This window comes from Xenopus laevis, chromosome 9_10L (assembly GCF_017654675.1).
Source record: "Xenopus laevis strain J_2021 chromosome 9_10L, Xenopus_laevis_v10.1, whole genome shotgun sequence".
Taxonomy (NCBI): Eukaryota; Metazoa; Chordata; class Amphibia; order Anura; family Pipidae; genus Xenopus; species Xenopus laevis.
Genome location: NC_054387.1, coordinates 57,267,954 through 57,281,160, shown reverse-complemented (window position 1 = coordinate 57,281,160; position 13,207 = coordinate 57,267,954). Strand labels below are relative to the sequence as shown.

General features: G+C 42.6%; 1 protein-coding gene across 4 annotated transcripts in view; it reads left to right on the top strand.

Annotated features, from left to right (window-relative positions):
* slc15a2.L (solute carrier family 15 member 2 L homeolog) overlaps window positions 1–9,712 on the top strand; it is a 34,050-nt gene extending 24,338 nt beyond the window's left edge. For 3 of the 4 annotated variants that reach the window (XM_018234094.2, XM_018234096.2, XM_018234095.2), the window contains 15 exons: window positions 2,653–2,735; window positions 2,821–2,907; window positions 3,707–3,796; window positions 3,960–4,004; window positions 4,469–4,501; window positions 4,979–5,067; window positions 5,156–5,237; window positions 5,673–5,807; window positions 5,970–6,131; window positions 6,599–6,645; window positions 7,848–7,952; window positions 8,162–8,255; window positions 8,357–8,503; window positions 8,837–8,941; window positions 9,066–9,712. In XM_018234094.2, coding sequence (XP_018089583.1) covers window positions 2,653–2,735; window positions 2,821–2,907; window positions 3,707–3,796; window positions 3,960–4,004; window positions 4,469–4,501; window positions 4,979–5,067; window positions 5,156–5,237; window positions 5,673–5,807; window positions 5,970–6,131; window positions 6,599–6,645; window positions 7,848–7,952; window positions 8,162–8,255; window positions 8,357–8,503; window positions 8,837–8,941; window positions 9,066–9,251 — 1,490 coding nt within the window. In that variant the 3' untranslated portion in view covers window positions 9,252–9,712. 4 annotated transcript variants of the gene reach the window in all.
* The last annotated feature ends 3,495 nt before the right edge of the window (window positions 9,713–13,207 follow it).

Genomic DNA, 13,207 nt, shown 5'->3' with positions numbered 1-13,207 from the left:
GCTCGCCGGAAGTTCGCGAACGTCGCGCGACGTTCGCCATTTTGGGTTCGCCATTGTTGGCGCTTTTTTTTGCCCTCTCACCCCAGACCAGCAGGTACATGGCAGCCAATCAGGAAGCTCTCCCCTGGACCACTCCCCTTCCCTATAAAAACCGAAGCCCTGCAGCGTTTTTTCACTCTGCCTGTGTGTGCTGAAGAGATAGTGTAGGGAGAGAGCTGCTGCCTGTTAGTGATTTCAGGGACAGTTGAAAGTTTGCTGGCTAGTAATCGTTTTGATACTGCTCTGTTATTGGAGGGACAGAAGTCTGCAGGGGTTTGAGGGACATTTAAGCTTAGGTAGCTTTGCTGGCTAGTAATCTACCTTCTACTGCAGTGCTCTGTATGTAGCTGCAGTGGGCAGCTGTCCTGCTTCTGATCTCATCTGCTGACTGCTGCAATAACAGTAGTCCTTGTAAGGACTGCTTTTATTTATTTTTTTGTTGTTTTACTACTACTACTACTACTACTACTATAAGAGCCCAGTGCTATTAGTCTAGCAGTGTTGGGGAGTGGGACTGGTGTGCTAATCTGCTGCTCCTAGTAGTTCAGCAGCACCAACTTTAATTTTTTTTTTTAATATTCTTTTTTTTTTTATTTTACTTTTTTTATTTTACTACCGCTGTAGTAGTGTATAAGTTGACCTTTTAGGCATTATTTGCCCTGTAGGCATTATTTGCACACTGTTTTCTTCAACCCGCCATCGAGCTGTGTGACCTTGTTCACATTCTGTCTAAATATCCATAATATTACCGTCTCCAGAAAAAACACCGGAGTCACTTTTTTCAAGCAGCCATAATATATTTTACGTAATCCGTATCCACCGCTGTAGTAGTGTATACGTTGGCCTTGTAGGCATTATTTGCACACTGTTTTCTTAGTAATTTAATTAGTAATAGTAATTTTTTGCCATACGTTGACTCAACGTATATGGCAAAAAATGACTATTTTCAGCATTTATATGGCATATTTTTTCTGGCAACTGTGCTTCAGTGGCTGCGACCAAAAAAATGCATATTTTCTGCATTTATATGGCATAATTTTTTCTGGCCTCTGTGCTTCAGTGGCTGCAACCAAAAAAATTTATATTTTCAGCATTTATATGGCATAATTATTCTGGCAACTGTGCTTCAGTGGCTGCGACCAAAAAAATGCATATTTTCTGCATTTATATGGCATAATTTTTCTGGCCTCTGTGCTTCAGTGGCTGCAACCAAAAAATTTATATTTTCAGCATTTATATGGCATAATTTTTCTGGCAACTGTGCTTCAGTGGCTGCGTCCAAAAAAACTGGGCAAACAATGTCTACAAGGTCAACGTATGGCGAAAAATTACTATTTTCAGCATTTATATGGCATATTTTTCTGGCAACTGTGCTTCAGTGGCTGCGTCCAAAAAAACTGGGCAAACAATGCCTACAAGGTCAACGTATGGCAGTTGTTTAAAGAGAACAGTAGATTACTAGCCAGCAAAGCTACCTAAGCTAAAATGTCCCTCAAATCCCTGCAGACTTCTGTCCCTCCAATACAGAGCAGTATCAAGCAGATTACTAGCCAGCAAGCTTACTATCATCTGTCCCTGAAATCACTAACAGCTCTCCCCCTACACTATCTCTTCCAAGCACACACAGGCAGATTTTTCAGATACATTTTTGCCCTTGATCCCCCTCTGGCATGCCACTGTCCAGGTCGTTGCACCCTTTAAACAACTTTAAAATCATTTTTCTGGCCAGAAATGTCTTTTCTAGATGTTAAAGTTCGCCTTCCCATTGAAGTCTATGGGGTTCGCGAACCGTTCGCGAACCGCTCGCATTTTTGCGCAAGTTCGCGAATATGTTCGCGAACTTTTTTTCCGACGTTCGCTACATCCCTAGTGACAGCACAGCAGATTCTGCAACCTGCAGCACTTAAGAGGTTAATTTTATGATTTTATTAAGGGGTTATTTCAGCAAGTGATAGACAGTCTCCTTTCCAAAGTGCAGGGCAGGGTACAAAATGGAAAAAATTGGTGCAAAACATCATGTTCTTTACACTTTGCCCCTGCTCAGCATTTTATTCCCGTGGATCCCACAATGCCTGCATGAAACAGTGCTAGATTCATGAGGGGCACCTGGGGGCAGTGCATAATCATCCTTTTGGATACCCCCCTAGCTTGCATGTTATTCAGATAAGCATGCTAGAGTCCAGCAATAGGTGCCAGATGCAGCACAGCCCCATGCATCCGATACTGTCAGCCTGACCCAAGTCAAGGGAATTGATAAATGCCATTCTAATACAAGAGTAAATATTACTTTAATCACATTACTTCTCACACAAACTCTTTAATATGGCCAAACCAATAAAAGGGAATATTAACTAGAGTTTAATCTCATTTTAAGCAATTTGCCAATGTCCATTTAATTCTCATTCTCACTGGGTCTATAGTTACGTGTCACTATCTGTCTGTCTTGTTATATGTCATTATACGCTGCAGGTTAATCCATTTACTGTTGCAAATAAAAGGAGCAATTATGAATTAAATAAGCATCAAATTGGTTAAACATAAGTTGTTCCGTTATCAGACGTTCTGTCCAAGATCACAGATGTCTACTCATTGGGGTATTTGTGTTTTGTTTAGTTGTGTTTGTTGCTGGCAGCGGTATGTACAAGAAATACCCACCCCAGGGCAACATCCTCGCCTCAGTGTTTGGCTGCATTGGGGTAAGTAGTCACATCCGCTCATTCAGCCCCTGCTTTGAGCCCCACTGTACAATGACTTAAATGACTTGTCCCTCTTTTCCTTTAGTTTGCACTGAAGAACCGCTGGAGACATCGATCCAAGCAGCACCCCAAGAGAGAGCACTGGTTGGACTGGGCCGATGAGAAGTATCAAGTGAGTCATTTATAGTGGTACCAAGGGGGTGGAGGCTATGAGTTAACTAAATCACATTGTTCCCTAGAGAATATTTATTATGAGTGTGACCTGCCGGTGAAGGGATAATAACTATGCTCTATAGACAAGGGCTTGGTTCACTAAGTGCATTTCTCTGACTATAAACTCCTCAAGGTCAGTATCAGACATATTGGACCTGTAGAGTTAGGATGCTACTAATCTATCACTGGGTGGAAGGACAGTATGAGGGAACAGAATGGAGAGAATGTCAGTTGTTACATTGCGCATGGGAGCACCTTTAATTCATCCCTACATCCAAGCAGCAAACAGGTTTCAATGCCTCTCGAAAGCCATGTTATACATAGGGAACTGTGGGGTACAGGTATGGGACCTATTATCCAGAATGCTCAGTACTTGAGGTGTTTTGGATAAGGGATTTTTCTGTAATTTAGATCTCTATCCATTGTCTACTTAAAATTAAATTAAACATTAAATAAACCCAATAGGATTGTTTAGCCTCTAATAAGGATTAATTATATCTTAGTTGGGATCAAGTACAGGGTACTGTTTCTTTGTTACAGAGAAAAGGGAAATTCATTTTAAAAATTGGAATTATTTGATTAATATGAAGTCTATGGGAGATGGCCTTCCCATAATTCGTAGCTTTCTGGATAATTGGTTTCTGAATAACAGACCCTATACCTTTTATATAGACATTTAATGCACAGGGAAATGTATCCTATTCAGGCCCAATACCTTCTGTTAGTAATTCACAGGGTTCCTAACTTTTCTCTTGCAGAAAAGACTCATCACAGAAGTGAAAATGGTGACCAAGGTGCTTTTCCTCTACATTCCACTGCCCATGTTTTGGGCTCTCTTTGACCAACAGGTACCTCTCCTATTTCACTTTGGGTATTTGATGGGAACAAGTATATTCTCCATTTACTGTATGTAATAAGGATAAGTAAACCTGCCTAATGTGGGTAGTGCAAATGTGTTTTATGTTGATGGAATTCTCTCTTTATGACACTTGTTTTACTTCTCCTTCACAGGGCTCCCGCTGGACTCTGCAGGCGACAAGGATGAACTCTGACTTTGTGAGTGTCTGGGGCTGCTTGTTGAGCTAAGGGCTCTCAGAGGATGCTGGGAGTTTTAGTTTAATAACTGTGGGGATACAGGAGGGAAATTAATATTCTGTTTGTTCATCTGAATTAATTCAGCTGTAATAATTCCCATCAGCCCCTGCAGCACAGCTGCCCAGAATTTACACATGAGATGCAAATATAATTAATTGCCAAATGCGTGGGGATTTCTCATTAAGTCTTATTCTGTTGCTCGGCAGCCTCTTGAAATGAGTGTCTGGTTCCTCTGACAGAATGAAATCTGTAGCCCCAACTCAGGACAGGGCTGCACTGGGATTAATGCACACCACTCAATAGGTCAGGATACCCTGTAATAGTCAAGAAATAAGCTCAGCCTCACCAGCCCATAATACCCAGCACAGGGGTGGGTTGTTGATACTATATATCCTCTCTCATATTTCAATCTGTTTGTGTTTCAGGGTGGATTTGTCCTACAGCCGGACCAGATTCAGGTAGGGGAAATTGATGTCTCCTGCACTTCCTGTTCTGCAGAACATTCAATCAAACCTTTATCTCACTTCAGGGGGAATTGAATTCAGTTTACAGCATTTCAGGCCTCTGTCCACATCACATGCCATTTGAAGCTTGACGGTGGTGATCACTTGGCCAAATAAAGGTGTATAATTCAATACAGTGCATTACTTACCTTCCTGTGCACAGGCCACTCCCTCCATGAAGCTTCCATACTGACTGCAGAAAGGCATAAACGACACATAGGGATCAATGCAATATGAGATCTCTGACCAATCAGGATCCATATCTTATCTTAGAAAAAAATAAGCCCAGGAGAAGGAAGTATAGAAATGGAAACTCTTAATTTTACTGTTTAATGTCACCTGCCCATTATTGCCTTTGTACATCCCATACAGTTTCATTCTCCTGCCCTGTAAGCCGGCAATGGTTTTAAAGTGTTCTGTTTTCATTTGCAGATCCTCAACCCTCTTCTCATCCTCATCCTCATTCCTGTCTTTGACCTTGGCATTTATCCTCTGATCAGATGTTGCAAGATCGATTTCAAGTGAGTCCTGCAGTTCTGATAAGATCAGCCCAATGGGTGGTACCAACATGGAACTACATTCATGTTCTTTTTATTATTTTCTTCCCAGGGCCATTCCGAAGATGGCCATTGGTATGATCCTGGCAGCATTGGCATTTGCAGTGGCAACTGTTGTTGAGATTAAAATCAATGTGAGTGTCCAGAACTGCTGGTATTTAACATTCCCCTTCCAATATATATTCTGTTTGCATCATCTCCTGCTCTAATTAATCCACTCACTCATATCTAACATTCATGACACAGAGATATTATAGTTAAGTATGGAATGTTCATGGGTAAGCATTAGTGTCCATTAGAAAGCACAGGTTGTTTCATGGGTAAGCATGACTATACCCACATGTTAAGCATAGATTTTACATGAGCAGTACTGATTGGCCTATGGGTAGGCATGGATGAGTTTATGGGTGGGCAAAGGTATGTGTATGAGTAGTGATATGTCTTTCATAGGCATGGGTTTGATTTTGCCAGTTGGAAATCAGCATATTCAGTATCGTACAAGGCATGTAATGTTTGTGGACAGCATGCCAATGCTCACATTTACCCAGTGTCTGTTCCTCCCCATGCAGGAAACATTGCCCCCAGTATCCGCAGCCAAGGAGAGCTACCTACAGGTTCTAAATCTTGCTAGGGGTGAACTTATTGTTGAAATTCCAGGGTTGGAGACCATCAGACAGCCCAGCCTGCATGACACAAATCCTGTGGTAAGTATCAGACCCCCTGCTGGGCAAATACTCTTTTGTCTTGCCTGACTCTTGGAGTGCAGGGGTGCATACAGCAGCCATTATTGGTTTACATAGCAACAGTTACAATGCAAGTCAGTACTGAAGAACAGAGACATAATGTTTCTTCTTGTCTCTGTGCAGGATCCGGATTATATAAAACTGGACCTTCTCAACGCACACAATGATTTTAATGTAGAACTGACACAAGGAACAGTAAAATCAGAATGCAAGCTTCATATCGAAGAGAAAAGCAGCTTCAGCCTTCTTGTGTATAGTGAAGAGAACAGCCTAAATTGCAGCCTGGTGAGTAAGGGGGATTCCACACTGTATCTACTGAAGGTCGGTGGTGCCAGTGTGCACTACTATAATTTTCCTTCCCTTTAACAGTAAAACATCATAAGCTTTTCTAAGCCCTACTCTGCTGTAAACTATATCCACCAAGCTAGACAGGCTCACTTATGTGTAACTGTTCTGTTGACATCACAATTTCAAGCTGCATTTCTTGGTTATATTCATTGTGGCTTCTCAGTGGCTTCAGGGCGCATCTGGGGAAGCTTTCTGAAACTGGTTCTTGATTAACTGCATTGTAAGGAATATGAAAGCAACAACCCTACACCATCTATGAGACTAAGGACAAGGAACAGACAGAATGAGAGTCTGTCCAAGTTTTGTGACAAAAAAGTACTGACTAATTAGTCAGTGTGTGTTGATATGACTGTCAAATCCTTTCTCTCTAGAAAAAAACCTCAGTCATTTTATTTAATTTTCAGATTGAAGAATCACAAACCAAACCAGCCAATGGATTAGCAATGGTCAGGTGAGATTCCTTTGCTAGCAAATATAGACAAGAATGGCAAGCTGTGACTTAGCTGGAGATATTAAAACAAGATGCTGACAACAGGGCAATATGGTGATAGTAGGGCAAGCTGGTGAACCATCTGGAGACAACAGGACAAGATGGTAATAAAGAACAATATGGTGATCTAGCAAGAGATAGTAGGACAAGATGGTGACATAAAAGGAGACAGCAAAACAAGATGGAGACAGTAGGGAAAGATGGTGGCCTATTTGGAGGCAGTAGTGCAACATAGTGATAGTAAGGCAAGATGGTGACTTGACTGGAGATAGCAGGACACGATTGTTACAGTAGTACAAGGTGTGACAATAAGACAAGATGGAGACAATAGGACAAGATAGGCACAGTACTGCAGGAGGTAGTGAAACAAAATGATGAGAATAGGGCAAGATGGCCTATCTGGAGACAATAGGACAAGATGGTGACATATCTGGAGACAGTAGGCAAATATGATGACAATAGGGCAAGATGGTGACCTAACAGGAGGAATTATGACAACATGGTAACTAGTGATGGGCGAATTTATTCGGCAGAAGCAAATTCGCGAAACGCCTGCGAAAATTCGCGGCAAAAATTCGCCGGCGTTGTATAAAATTTTTTCGCAAAAAACGGACGCCAGCGTAAAAAAACGGTCGCAGGAGGCAAAAACGAGACGCCTGCGTTGTTTCGCGAATTTTTCAACGTTTTGCGAAATTCGCAAATTTTTTGGCGAAGCAAAACGGCGCAAATTCGCCCATCACTAATGGTAACCTAGCTGGAGAAAGCAGGACAAGATTGTTAAGTAAAACAATATGGTGGCAGTAGGGCAAGATGGTGACCTATCTAGAGATTGGTGAATAATGCTGACAGTAGCGTGAGATGGTGGTCTATCAGGAGACAGTAGAGAGGAGATGGCGGCCGTAGAGCAAGATGATGACCTATCTTGACATAGCAGAGAAAGTTGATGACAGTAGGGTAAGATGGTAGCCTATTTGGAGCTAGTAGGACAAGATGATGACAGGTCAATGGGACATTATTTGCTCATTAGAGGGAACTGTTTAAGTGGTTTCTATTTATAAATTCAATTATTGACTTGTGGGTGCAGGTTTGTGCCTAGAGTGCTGCTTAGCTGCATTAGAATCACTGGGGGGACTGGTCACAATTTCTGTGTATTTACATTACAGGTTTATTAACATGCTCAGCGATGAGGCGAATGTAACTATTGGTGACTCCACTGTTAGTGCCAGAAGAGGAGACGTGTCCAATTATGTGACACTGAAGAGAGGAAAGTATGTTGTCTCCCTTAACTTGGGTTATCTAGGGACCTGAATGTTAAGGTCCAACACTTCTCTTGCCACTGCCCCCTCCCCATACACACAACACTTCCTTCCCTTCCTTTCAACCTGTCGGAACTCCCCATTTCCTTTACACTGATGGCCCCGTGATTTTGCCTCTATTTGTTGCTGGGCTCACTATGTCTCTTTCACTTGGTGACCAGGATAACTGCAAGCTGCTTGACTGAATTGAATACATATGAACTTGACCTTGGGTTACTCAACTTCGGTGCTACTTATACAGTCATACTACTAATGGTAAGTACCAAACTGCAGAGTCATTCCCCAGGTCCCACACTGCAGGGAGACCCCATAGTCCCACAGTGGTATTAATGAAGGCTCCTCTCTTGCCTCATCAGGGAAATGACGGCAACATTGAACTGAAGAAGACAGAAGATGTCACTGCCAACAGTTTCCATGTGGCATGGCAGGTCCCTCAGTATGTGCTCCTTAGTGCCGGGGAAGTCATGTTCTCCGTCACTGGCCTGGAATTCTCTTACTCTCAGGTAATGGCTAAGCTCCATCACAGGGGGTAGGATATTGTGACCTTACTTTCCACTGGAAATGTAATCCAAACTCCCCTCCTCCGCTATTTAGAAATATGTAATGGGAAATATCACTTCTCAGTCAAGACCAAGCTCTGCCCATACCTAGCCATGAGGAAGAAGGGTACAAACTGTTTAAGTATTGGGGGTGCACTTGGGCCCCTTGGGTTGTAATTGATCCCTTATGTGTTATGCCAAATACATTTGGAGAGTTTTCTATACTATTCAGTGACTGGTTGCTTTGCAGGTGAAATAATATGCAAAATACTGTTGTTTTCCATTGTTTGTTCATAGGCTCCTACCAGTATGAAGTCAGTGTTACAGGCGGGGTGGCTGTTCACCATCGCCATTGGAAATGTCATTGTGCTGATCGTTGCACAGGCCGGAACCCTTGAGCAGGTAAGAACTTCACTAGGGAAATATGATGGCAGAGCTGAGTATTGGGCCCTTGGGCCTAGCAATACTGCTGATTGGTTTCCACCACACTTGTCACAAATTTCACCTTATATTTCTCACCTTGCAGTGGGCGGAGTTCATTCTGTTTGCTGCTCTACTGGTTGCCGTGTGCATCATCTTCTCCATAATGGGTTATTTCTATGTCCCTGCTAATCCCGATGACCTGAAGGATGATGAAGAATTGGAGAAGAAGCAGCTGCCGGACGACAACCTGAACGCAATCCCAATGGAGGAGAAGAAAACCAAAATGTAGCCACAAACACAAGGAACAATATTTTATTCCTATCTCATTTCTCTTTGGAAACACAGTTTCTTTATTTCCTGTTCTCCTCCTGGGGATTTGAACCCAAACATTTCTGTGCTGATGGAGGAGTTAATGCTTCATACTGGGACCAAACATGTTCCTCCTCAGCCAGAGTCTAGAATAAAAACTGTGATGGTGTCCTCATGCACAGCTAATGAATTTCCTGCAGGCATGCTGCTCTGATGCTAATGTTGCTCAACTACAAGTCCCACAAACTCCCTTTCAGAGGATCCTGGGAGCTGTAGTACAGCAACATCAGCAAGGGCCAAAGGAGTCTAAATATTCTTTCACCAGTATTTTTATTCCACATGGACATTCTGATTTGTGTTTGTACAGATTTGTGATACATGATATTATTTCTGTAAATTTCCATGCACTTTAAAAATAAAACTCTACAGTCTTTTCCTGGAGATTTGCATCTGGCTACCCAATAGGAATGGGCCCCCTCAAAGCTCCTGGAGTGAGGGAAAGAGGGAGGGACCAATCAACAAGAGGCAGAACATGAGGGGCTTCTGGTTAAATTCTTGTTACATTCTTGTTACATTCACACCAAACCTGAAGCAGAAAAGCTGGTAAAGAAGAATGTTTCTGAGTAAAGGCCTAGGTCAATGTGCACCAGTTCAATAGAAAGCTCATTCTAGGAAAAGCAACCCAACTTTTAGGGTTCTGATTCTCTCCTGGATGATGGGCTTTGTATAGACAGGAGTAAAACTTGGTCCCTTCAGGTGCCATTGATGTTTACAGGTTGTTTCATTGAGCAGAAAGCGGTGTTAATACTAACTATTAATAGTGGCAATACTAACAATGGAAGGAGTGTCTTCCATTGGTCCCATAAGCAGCTTCATCCAGGCAACAAACATGGCAGCTTCATGGTTGTGGGATAGGCAAGTACTCCATTGTGCTTTATGGATGCCCTCTTCCACTGAAATGTACATCGTGCTACTGGAGCCACCCAAGGGAATCATGGGGCCCCTTATTACTAAGTTAGAATGGTCCTGCCAGAGGGCCCCAATTATAAGCCGATTGGTCACTTGAGCCTCCTGGTGGAGGGCCACATCACAAGTAGTGTTGCCACCTTTTTCTATAAGCTATACTAGCCAGGCAGAGGGGTCAACAAGGATGAGTATTGTGACATAATTGGCGAGGCCATGACATCACATGGGCTGAGTCTAATCATCAAGGCGACCGAGCCACATCATCAAGAAGATTTGGTTAGTATGGAGGGGAGAAAACGGCTGGCTGGGGCAGTTGGGAGGCAGGCTGAATCCAAATGGGAGCTGAAACCGAATAGAGCCGAAGCTGCCGGCGGCTCTGCATGTAATGGTGTAACAACCAGGGGAGGAGCAGGTGCCAGCTAAAGATCAAGAGGGGGTAAATAATGTGAAATAAAGAGAAAAGGGGTTGGGGAGAAGTGGAACCAGGGCACGAGGTGATAGGGAAAAGCCAACAGAAAAAGAGCAGAACGAAAATCTGAAAATCTAAGAAAACCAGAAAGTGTAAAACATGACAAGAAAAAATGTAAAAGAATATTGACAAATGAGCCAATCTGCACCAGAATTCAGCAACTCATTATATAACTCTCGTATGGAACTGGGGGTCTGGATTTATTTGCAGAACTGGACACGAGATGTTGGAAAGAGGGAAAATACATTTGTTCCACCTTTAATAAAAGGCAATTATAGGATATTTGAAGGTCCCCAGCACGTCCCCCCATTCATCACTCCGCCCAACGGCTAATTCTATTCATCTGGTGCCTGCTAATAAATAATAACAAACGTCCCATCATTCATTTGGGCAGCGCTGCCCTATAATTGGATTTTCGGAACTCAACCAAATGTAATAAAACCCTTTAAATGACTAAAACTCCTGCTCTCTTAACCCCTCCCCTCAACTCGATGCTGTATATAGATGATGTTAAGGGCAGAGTTGGGGGGTTAATGTTCCATAATTAGTGACATTTTGAGGCATGAGAAGTTTGTCTGCGATAAGGTAAGGGGAAATGACAAAGGGCTGCCTCCTACCATGTGGGGGCCATGGTAGGAGTCATATGCCAATGCCAAGTTGTGCCAATGTAAATGTAGATTCTTTCTGCTTTCCCTACAATCTACTCAGATCATTTTCACTACAGAGTCACTGCTGCTTTATCTGAAGATCCATAATAATTACAGTAATGGGGGCAGTTTTCCACCCAGTTTTAGATATTACTCAAAAGGTCAAATCCTGCTTCCACTTTAAATCAAAGTGGGGACATATCATACCCATACAAAGCCACCATCAGGAATCATACTACTAAGTTAGAAGGGCCCTCCTCCCATGGGGTCCCTATTTGGCTCTACTGGGTTGGAGGGCTCTATGAAGGGCAAGTAGAAAAGGGTCCCAATGAAAATGGACTGTGGAAGCATGACCACGAACAGTCATCCACTAAATCACAACCACTATTAAAACTCCACCCACAATCCAAGCAAATCTTACCAACTCTTCCACAGGCCCTTGCCCCTTTTACAATCTGCTAAACGCATCTATGTCCCTTGGGCCCCCCTGCCATGGGGCCCCTGCCTGACTACAGTGCTCCATGTACCCCCCCCCCCCCATGGCAGTCATGTACCAAGGAAGAGCTTAATGTAAGTCCCTGGCCCTTCAAGATGAAGAAATCATCAGCTCAAATGCCTGCAGCAATGAAAGAGTAAAATTGATGCAGCTATACATGCACCAGCATCAATGCAGCTCACAGAAATGTGTTGCAATTCAGAGGCACGCAGTAAGAAAATGGTTAAATTCCTAAAGCTACAGTAGCAGGTCCATTGCCCCCTCAAAGGAAAGAGTTAAATTACTATGTCCAGGCAATGTAGTGACTTTGCAGCAAATTACACCCAGTAACGAAAGAGTTAAATCTCTATTTCCATATAATGAAGCAACACTGCGGCAGCTGATACCCCTGGTAAGGAAAGAGTTAAATCCCTATGCCTATATAACACTGCAGCAACTCCCTGTGTCCTACACATTGCGTCCTCCAGCCTGATGGATTCCTTCCTAAAGATGATTCATGGATGTTTTAATCTGATTTATTGCGAGCAGAGGAGTCGATCTATAAATTACCCCCCACCCCATACAGGCACTACTGGCATGAAAAACTTTGTGTACATTCTGTGTAATTGAAGGAATTGGCATAGCCTGTAAATCAGCAAAATATGTAGGTTCTGATTTAACCAAATCAATGCCGGTGGAGTATCCCATCACTGTCCCTAGAGAACGCCAAGGGGACAGATGTGGATAAAATTAACCCCCAGTTATTCTAATTTCCCTACTTATTGTGCAACAAATAATCCCCCCCCTCCATAAACATGCCCTAAAGCTTCTGCCCTTAAGCTTCTGCCGTAGACACAAGCGCCCAATCAGCTCTGTCTCTATATTTATTAAATGGCCGCAGCGCCTCAAAAATAAATGTATATATGATGGAGACAGTGACATACCCATGTGGCATTTAATCAGCTTGTTGGTTTCTATGTCCCAACTCACCCTAGCAACTAAATTGTGGTTTAAATAAATAAAATGCAATATCTGCATTAAGGATCCATAAATTATAGAGCTCAGATTTTTTTTCAAAATCCTTATAATTTACAGTAGGGGGTACATTATCACTTATAATACATGAGTGATACTCAGAGTTCCCTGTATAACTCAGCCTGCAGCCTTGTGCCTTCATATAGTCACGGAACCCCTCAGTGACTTGAAATATCCTTATAATTTAAAGTAGGGGTACATTATCCCTATCAAATATCCCTACAATTTACAGTAGGGGTAAATTATCCCTTATAATACATGAGTGATTCTCCGAGTTCCCTGTATTACTCAGCCTGCAGTCTTGTGCTTTTATATGGTCACAGAACCCTTTAGTTACTTGTAAT